Below are 9,930 nucleotides of genomic sequence, written 5' to 3' on the forward strand. Positions count from 1 at the left end.
GTTAGTTATGTAAGCAACGCGAGCATCTTCCGCGCCGTCTCAAACGTCACCACTGCCATCTAGGCGGTGGACCACGGCAACTCAGGGAGTGCGCACACTATTTCTTCTATACGCTCTGACACAACGTTGGAATTCTAAACTAACAAGAACACAAGACAGAAGGAGTACTTTGTAAGCGCAACATGTAAGTTTTTAATTTTATTATTATTTTTGTTATTATAGTATAAATGTCATTATTTATACATTTTTGTGTAGTGTGAAGTTTCGTTTACAAGCCCTGAAAATTTCATTGTAATTGAGCAAATGATTTTTAAGATATGTTCAATTTTGTGCATCATGCGAAAATTGCAGTTTTTGGTGATTTAAAATTACTGCCTCTCGCAGCGGCTGATGAGTATTTAACTCCCGGCTTGAAGGGTTAACAAAATGTTTTCGTAGTAGGCATGCTGTTCCTGTTTGAAACTTCAGTTTCCTACTTGTATAGTATATAAGCTTTTCAGTCTGTTTTAACCCTAGAAAGCTAATGTATTCTCTGGCAGACTAAGCAGAGTCTGTTTTCTTGTTTCACCCCTTCTGCTCCTCATTCCATCTACCTTCATTTGGATCTGAGAAACAGACGGGGAAGTATCGGTGTCCTTTTACAAGCATTCCTTCTGTGTTTTTTTAACGGTGTTTCAATTTTGCGTCATCTGGCAGACAAAACTTTAGTGTCTACTACGTACACCAAATCTTCCACAACTTCGTAAGATTTTGCTATCACCCTGAATGTGGAAATGCAAGAAACTAATGCAGATGATCAACAAGAACAAGGAAGGAAAATTTGTGCATTCTGGTCCTCAAGCGAGAAGAGGATCACCAGATTCTTCTGCTGTCATTGCTCCAAAGCCATGTGTAGTGAAAACCCATCAAAGTGTTGTTTTGAGTGCACACAAGACTTATAAAAATGTAATTTTTCATTCCTGCATGTTATTCATGTATTTTGGAAGTAAATACTTACTTCTGTAGTAAGTAAAATCGTTTTCACAAAATATAGGCTGGGTTTTAAATCTGAAGAAATCAGTACTTCAGCAGATGAATGGTTAGCTTTAACGTCTGGCACAGGACATGCGAGCTTTTTAGGGTTAATGTGATGGCATGGCATTTGCACAAGAAATTAATGTGAATAAAAAGGCAATAATAGTGTATTATATAAATATTTCAATCCTGTGCGGTTCGCACACCCCTAACGGCAACCCTGCCTTTTATAGAGCAGCAAAATACTCGATCAATACCATGTGAAGAAAGACTTGCAGTATGTGTCAGGTAAGTCATTGTTGCCCTGATATAAATATAAACTGGGAAGTATTGGATTAGTTTAACATTAGTTTATACAATTTAAAAACAGTGTAAAGTTGGGAAAAAGCTATTTTTATTAAAAACTATTTTTTCATAGAAACAAGTTTTGTGGCATAGGCTTCCTTTCCACTGAGCCCTGAAATCTTTGGTGATGAAATCATTAGTAACAAGTTAGACTACTTGAAATGCTATTATTTTATACCTGTAGAGTTATACTGTACAAAACAAAATTAAACCACTAGTTGAAATTATTGTTTCATGAAAAAAATTAAGTACACTACAAGGAAAAAGTTATAACAGAATCAGACACATTTTAGGGCATCATATTACAGTAACAGAAAGGTTTCAATTGATTAAGCACTTCACTTCCTATTAAAGTATTATCCAGTTTCACCATCCTTTTGCTGATAGTCTGGTGGTGGTGGGCTTGACATGTTTGAACCTGGTGGCGAACTGTATGTTAATTGACTGTAAGCGATTGGTACAATCCGAGTACCTCAAGGGAGTGGTATTGCTGCATGACTGACGTTTGATGCTGAAGATGATTGCATGTTGAGAGTTTCAAGTTCCGCTTCATGAATAATATGAGAGATCTGAGATTTTATCTTTACCTGCAACTGTGGTGGAAATGTTCGCACTGTTTCCTCAACACTTTGGAAGTATTTGGTGAGATGATCATTCCTCTGGATTGGAGTGGATTTTTTAAATTTTCTAAACTCAATGTACTCTTTAAAGACATCAGCTGAAGTAGTAGTTGAACCTGCTGTTTTTTGTTTTTTCCTTCTCCACAGTGGTGGTCCTTTACAAGTTCCACTTCTTGCACTTTCATTTGAAGGTACTTCACGTACAGGGGTTCCACTTGTTATTCCTGAATCACTTGATGTGGCATCTTGGAATAGGAAATGTTTGTATTGAGTCTCGCAATTGACGTCACTGATTTGTTTGCTGTCACCATCTAATGTAGAATTCATATTACTTACCGGCTCTCCCTGGATCACAAGGAAGGGCCGTACGAACTTCATTTGTGATTCGAGGCGCCAAGCTCTCATTTTCTGACGTGCTTGTCTGCTTTTGGTCTGTCTATTTCTTATTGCCTTTCGGTAACATTCCCGCAAAGATTGCCACTTGTTTCTGCACTCGCCAGCTGAAAACAAAAAGAAGTGTAATAAAATTTAATGAAAAGATTAGTCATTTATTTTATAAGTGTTTTGTAAATTATTTGTGAAATAATTTATTTCAATTTTGGCCAAAAACAGTGATGGGAGAATATTTTCTAATAGTGTTTTTGGCAGATAGATGCAAAAGAACAAACTGGATTTTCCAGTTGATAAAAACTCGACCTGGGACAAACGAGCCCATGCATTACATCATTGTTGCAGATGAGGCATTTCTCTTGCAACATAACTTAATGAGGTTTTACCCACGTGATAAGTCAAGAGAATATCCTGAGAATAGAATATACAATTACCTGCACAGTAGAGCTAGAAATACAATTGAGAATGCATTTGGAATTTTGGCAAGGAAGTTTCGGATTTGCAAGTACTAGCTGAACATTTAATGAAATTGGTTTTGGCACTTCCAGAGGAAGCTACACAGACACTTGAAGATTTGAGAGACATTGGGTACCTTCATAGGATCAGTTCTTTGGATCAGAGACAAATTTAAGGACTACTTCAATTCAGAAGCAGAATCAGTGGAATGGCAAGATCGAATGATACATTTTGGCTGAAAGGACATGAACTAATACAATAAATAAAAAATCCATGATATATTTTCAATGAAACTGTGTTCGTTTTACTGGCACATAATCATAAGGAAATAAATCACTTTCACGTGTAACAATTTTAAATAGATGTACTTACCACTGTAGCCAATTCTTTTGGATATCTCATCCCACGAATTGTCTTTTGCCCAATTATCATGGTATTTTGGATGGGACATATTATACAGGTGGGGAAATTCTTTCACCAAGAGTACTAACTCCTCGTCATCCATTATCAAAACCTGAAAGGAAAAAAAATGTGATAGATTTTACATGAGGTACAGTGTGTATTGCACATTAAAATCAGCTTAACCAGGCCGTTTGTACATAACTAAGAAATATTTGTTGGTAATTAATTTAGCTCACATAAGTTTGTGCCAAGTAAACTTACTTTCAACGAACTTTAAATATTTTTCTTCTAAAAACAAAACAAAACAAACAGAAGAAGAAAAGAAACTAACTATCATTTACAGGTACATGCATTATTATTATAATTACCATTCTCTCTTAGTTATAAGCTATAACCGAACAAACGCAAAAAGTATAAAAGAAGCTATTGTCTGTGCATTGCACCATGCCATGCTGGCATACAGGGGATGTTCGGGGGTAGGGCTCTACACATTCTCGATCTCAGTCACAGTGAAAGTGATGTTATCAGAACCTCAAAATTGTGTTTGGTGAAATCTAAGGTGAAATATACTATGGAATATAGTGTAGCAGGAGTTTGGTGTAGGAGAGAGCACACCCCTCTCTGCTGAAAGTTCAACAGAAAAGCCTACCTAAAGGATCAATTTTCCAATGTCAAAATGCAGATCTATAAGAAAGTGAGGTAACAAAAGAAGAAAAAATGTGAAACATGACACCAAATTGATTCAGATTATCTCACATGTGGAAACGGTCAATAGAGTATCTTGCTACCAACATACGGAATACTTTTCTTTCATGCAACGAACATTCTTTGGGCAATTCCACCTGACATTCTTTGAATTTGATATTGAACTGTATATCTCTTATCATTATGTTCTAGAAAATATCCTGAACTTTGCGTTCTTTTTGTGTGTGATATGAACAGTAAAATGTGCCCACAATGAGAATTGGATAGTTGATTATATTAACAATAATATTAATTTTTCAGTAGCAATTAATATACTGGAATAAAGTACTTGCTCATTTGCAAAACAGACTCAGTAAAGTTCTATTAATTTTATTGGCCAATATCTTCCCAAGTGAATGGTAGCAGTGGGCATCAAAATTAAAGAACTTTGATAAATCAATTTTGTGGAGTATTAAGTACTGTATTCCAGTATATTATGATGCTTGTTCAGTTAAATCTTGTTTATTATGATGCTGTCCTTTGTGAATAATACTGTGCCTTCTTTTAATGTTCCATTTTCGGTGAAACATTTATCGCTTGAAAGGTTTTTCCCCAGTGTGGGTCATTACATGACCTTCGTGGGGAAATGATTTAGAGCAGTACTCGCATCTGAAGTGTCGTTCACCTGTGTGGATTATGCTGTGCTGTATTAGGTTACCCTGCTGCAAGAATGATTTATCACACTCCCGACACTTGAAGGGTCTTTCCTCCTTATGCGTTCTCACATGACTTATCATATTCCCCTTATGAGAGAAAGTTTTGTTGCACACCTTGCATGTGAATGACGGATTTCAAGCATGTTCGATACTGTGGATTTTGTTGTGGTTCTTCAGGTGACCACTTTGCGAGAATGACTTGTTGCACAGGGTACACTGAAATGGCCATTCTCCTGCATGGATCCTCGCGTGCCTCTTCAGACTACCACTCTCTGTGAAACATTTATTGCCCTCGATACACGCGAATATTCCTTCCTTTTTACACTGTCCACTCTGGGTTCGGAATTTCAGAATTATGTTCACCAGCACCTTCAGAATGTCTGTAACTTACCTTTGGCGACTTATGTGTTTCTGTAGATGTTCCTTTATTCGATACACTTGAGTCCATACTTGATAAGCTGTTATCATTTCCCTCTGATTCTGCACTTGAAACACTCCTAAAAATGAACAGAAAACAGAACATAAAACTGAAGCCAAAAACATATTTGATTTTGATTTGATTGATTTTACTTCACATTCCTGTCATTTTTGGCTAATCATGAAGATGAGAATGTGTGATGATTTGATGAAATTGGTGGAAGGGACACATACACATTTATCATTATATTACCTTTACGGAAGAAGACTAATTTATTAGTAAAATGTTATTATTAACTGACATATTGGTATATCAGCAATATGTTGATAATTTTAATTATTTGATATTTCTATCAATAAAGTTTTGACATATTTCACAACTTTTGTATCCTAATGAAAATGCAAAAATTGATGACTTCCTTCTGATTAAATTTTGCTTCGATTCTCATGGTTCTGGATATGATTTCTAGGTCTTCCTTCTTCCAAAAATCAAAATGTAGGACTACTTCTTGATGGCTGTAATGTCTGATCTGTAAAACTTTGACCTGTGTGAAAGAACAGAATACAGAATTTACAGAAAGTAAATTTTGGAAAATCAACTTTACCCTACTTCAACTGTGCAAATATTTGAGATATTGTTGCTTTTTCCTACATACTTACTCTCCATCAGATTGTTCATATTCCATATCACAACCAGCCTCTATCCAAGATGTACTTTGGGATGTTTCAGTTTCTTCAACTGCGTCATCCTCAATTTCTTTCTTGATTCCATTGCACGAGATGAAAACAGGATGTGATGCAGCTGGGGTAACAGACTTGGACCGAACAGAAACTTCAAAACTGTCTTTTTTCTCATTCAAAGGGCTGTTTAATGGGACTTTGTCTTCGTTAAGATGTCTATTAGACACGAGAGCACTAGATTCTGGACACGACTGCATATTGTCAGTCTTCTCACATTTATTGGCTGAATTTCTAACTAAATAGCCCTCTTAAGTTTACCACATGCTGTGATAGCATAAAGAACCATTCTCACTTGCTTTGTCATTTTTGTTATCTTACGTATCTTGCAAGTCTGCAAACTTGTCCATTTTCCTTTCTCTCCACTTGAGTACACTGTTGTTGAGACAGAACCTGAAATTGACATTAGACTAGATATAATCATACAAGTTCACATACATAGTTTCTTTCCATGTTACAAAATATAACTCTACTGAATTTTTTACATGTATTATATCCCTGTAAACTAGACAGACTGTTAGCAGAAAGGTTACTGAATGAAGCACCCTACAAAGAATCGAAGAGTAGAAGAAGAGAATGAGAATAAAAGCAATTCTCTTGCAAAATACCCTACTCCTACAGTTATCAAATGAAATAATGGGGCCAGTGCTAGAAGGAAATTCCTAGTTGAGGGGGGGGGGGGGTGTTCAGCCGAATTTAGGGATAGATAGAGGATGCTTGTATGCATCAACATAAAGACGAGATTGCTGTTGATACGAGGGGTGGGTGCAAACTATCTTATGCTTCATGAACATTTTCTTATCTGGGGGGAGATAAAATCCCCAAGCGTTCCCTGCCTTCCACTTCAAGCACAGCAAAACACCGTTTCTGATAGATATTTTGCTAAAACAGAGGACTTATACACATTACGGGCACACAATTCAATAATCTTTCCGGGTCATGAGATCTCTCCAATTGTGTAGTGGCCAAGGTGTTGCCTAGTAAACTGAATTCATTACTTGATGAAGCCACATTGCACAGTGGTTCGGATCCTACTTTAAATTTTATGCCCAATCCTTATAGTGTACCTGAGATTAAACTGGAGGTAACAGATCCCAATGTTTAATGATTTTCACAAGTTACAAGATCCCAATATTTAATGATTTTCACAAGTTACATAGGAGTATACGAAGTGTTTTAGAATACTGGAAATGATTGTGAAAGTAAGTTTGAAGCTTGGATAAACTATGATTTGAAAAGTTTGTTTTAAAGTCCACTTCATGCACAGAAGGACTAATCAGGACTGGACCTACAGTTTAAAGTGGAATGCAAACCACTTCTAGCTACTGTGAACCTCTGTGCTTTCCAGCAAGAAGCTTTTCTTGGTTTACAATCGTCTCTGGCATGAAGTACTGCCTAATTTTCATGTCAGACTCGAAGGGAATTTCATGCACCTAATGTACACAAGTCGAACCATGCGGTATTACGGACCAGAGTGATTCTGACATTACCCAAACTACGTGGTCTCACAGACCCCGTAACCTTGCAAAAAAGCTACCGTGCCGATAGGTACTCAACAAATCACTGATAGCCTACAGTTTGGCTTGTTCAGAGGGAAACATTGTGGGGGAAAGGTATTGGGAGTTTCAGCGTGGAGAGTGCAACAGTGTTGCCACACAAGCCTAATGAAAATCTCAGGGAGTCTGTCAGACCGATGGTTCAGGTTAAGGGTTAAGTGACATAATATTCCTTCGCACCCCATGCATGTGAAGTAGATTGCAGCAGCAATACTTATCCAAGAAGACAGTAAACAAATGGTTGCTCACAAAAAATAATGTGGGAGTATACAAAAGAGAAAAATCGTTCTCCGGAAAGGATACAGTAAAAAATCAATAAGCCTTTGAAGTATGTGTTAACAGACATGCATAGAAATCGAACTACGGTATATAAAAAAACAACTGTGTACCCTGATTAGTTCGGAATTAAGCAATCGAGGAACGACTTAAGATGACCAGACCCCTCTCCGATTTTCTTCATATTTGGCATACTCACTAATTGAGGTCTCCTAATCACAAATCTGAAGTTAAAAGTTGTTGGAAATGTCTAGAAATTGCAAAATAAGCAAAAATAAGGCGTTAGTTTTTGGAATAGAGACATCAATTTCTAGATCCTGATACTACTATGACACCAAATTTTAACTATGTTTGCCTAACCTAACCGAAACTAACCTAACCACACGTCAATGGTTCGTGGGGCTAGCGTCAATGGTTCGCAATTATTTTGCAATTCCTAGACTCTTCTGGCAAATCTTAACTTCAGATTCATCATTAGCAGACCTCAATTAGAAAGTATGTCATATATGAAGAAAATCGGAGAAGGGTCCGGTCATCTTAAGTCATACCCCAATCGGAACTGGGGCCAAAATGGGATTTTCCAAGTTCCCTTTATTTAGTTATTATAATAATAATGTTTTATTTCCATAATACCAAGTACATAGGCACGGAAAGCATCATGTTAGCAATTGGTTAGCTGTTGCTAGAATAACGGTAACACTTTACTATACCGGAGACAGATTTCTTCAAATTTACAGGAGAAAGTACTTACACAAATCATTTTCTGTAGCGTTGTTGATGTTCGGGAATGTAGTTTTGATCCATTTTAATGCAAATGCATGTGGTTTTCTACGAAAGTCTATTTCCGACGTGCTATTGCTGCTGCCGCCATTTGCTTTCTGCAAGAGAGCACAATACGTGCTATTGCTGCTGCTACAAGATGACGTGTCGAGGATGCGTCGTGAAGTTGTTGCCGGGTGTGGAAGATGCCGTGGAATTTGTAATTCCGATGTTGTCCGTATATGCTAAATTGAACGAAAGGAGTGCTAATGGAACCTAACCTAACAGGCCTAACCTAACCTAGTAGGCATACCTCGTCCCCGTGATGGTTCGTGGGGCTATCGTATGTAAGAAATAGACATTATTTTCGTTAGAAATCCATTATTTCACCTAAAGAAATGTTCCGCAATGCAGAATAGTACGTTAGCAATGTAAAAAATTGCGAAATAAGTCATTGATAGGTGTCTCCGGTATAGTAAAGTAGTACCAGAATAACCAATAAGCGTAACAATAAATCTTAAATATATAGGCCTACATGAACAAACAATATATAAAGTATGAATTTCTTATCGTGTGCTGTACATGTTAATAACTTTGGTGTAGGCCCTATTACGTTTGATGATTACATAACAATAAACAAACACTAGTTAGAGAAATTGGGAAATAAACGAGTGAAATGTGTTTCATACTGTTACCGAGAAATTGTTACGCTACAAACAACTTTTCAAGTTTCTCCTTTATACCTTCAAGTAAGCGAGACAAATTTTTTAAAAAAAATCATAAAAATACCTTCCTTCACCGTTTACATACAGAACATACAATTAAGCTGTACAAAGACAGTGATAGTAATCTGTGGTGATAGTAAGAAATAAACAAACACGATGAACGCTGTCCGGTCCGGGGTCTTCATCAAATAACATTCCATACATGGCATACAATATAATACATACATGATCAAAATTTGACTCCCGTTCGTTCTGCTTGGTTTTTTAGTGTGGTAACTTCTTTCGTTAAGATTTATTAACATATTTATACGTACGTCGCCGTGCATTTCTTAATTAAACAACAGAGGACAATTTGAAGCATAGATTAAAATCTGAGAAGATGATTTCGTACTCCATCCAGTCACCATCAGCGATGCCAACCCTAGCATAATGGTGCTAAACCTAGCATAATTTAACCATCTTTGGCACCTAGCACCCTGTGTTTGGCATAACAGCCTAATCTAGCATAATCTGCAACCGTCGGTAGATATTGACCTCAAAGGAAAGTGCTCTGAAGAAGTAAAAATAAAAGTAACTGCACATCTGTATTTCAGGAAGTGGACATATTTCCAACAAAAGAGAGTAAACCCGCCCAGGGATCCCGTCCCTCACCAACGCCTTGCATCTCTTCCGCGTCTTCCTGCCATAAAATCGAGGAGGAGGGTTTTGGCGGCCAACCCTCAAAATTTTGTCCTTTCTCAGCACCCACACAAGGGGTGCCATTTGCGGTGCCTGTATTTTTGCGAAGAATGTTTAGTAGAAAGTTGGATTGACAAGTAAAGCTCATGTTCCG

General features: G+C 37.1%; 1 protein-coding gene across 4 annotated transcripts; it reads right to left on the reverse strand.

The window, feature by feature from the left end:
- Nucleotides 1-1,396: 1,396 nt before the first annotated feature.
- On the reverse strand, nt 1,397-9,461 carry LOC145986582 (uncharacterized). 4 transcript variants are annotated; one of them, XM_083120766.1, is made up of 5 exons: nt 9,324-9,461; nt 5,705-6,175; nt 5,019-5,124; nt 3,198-3,339; nt 1,397-2,479 (listed from the first exon to the last, which is right to left on the reverse strand). In XM_083120766.1, the coding sequence occupies exons 2-5, from the start codon at nt 5,980-5,982 to the stop codon at nt 1,833-1,835; spliced, it is 1,173 nt and encodes a 390-aa protein (XP_082976892.1). In that variant the 5' UTR covers nt 5,983-6,175; nt 9,324-9,461; the 3' UTR covers nt 1,397-1,832. The 4 variants fall into 4 exon arrangements, with proteins under 4 accessions (XP_082976892.1, XP_082976882.1, XP_082976911.1 ...); XM_083120756.1 differs by lacking the exon at nt 9,324-9,461 and adding an exon at nt 9,163-9,218; XM_083120785.1 differs by lacking the exon at nt 9,324-9,461 and adding an exon at nt 9,117-9,137.
- Nucleotides 9,462-9,930: the final 469 nt, after the last annotated feature.

The sequence above is a fragment of the Lepisma saccharinum genome, chromosome 1 (assembly GCF_977018435.1).
Source record: "Lepisma saccharinum chromosome 1, izLepSacc3.1, whole genome shotgun sequence".
NCBI classification, from domain to species: Eukaryota; Metazoa; Arthropoda; class Insecta; order Zygentoma; family Lepismatidae; genus Lepisma; species Lepisma saccharinum.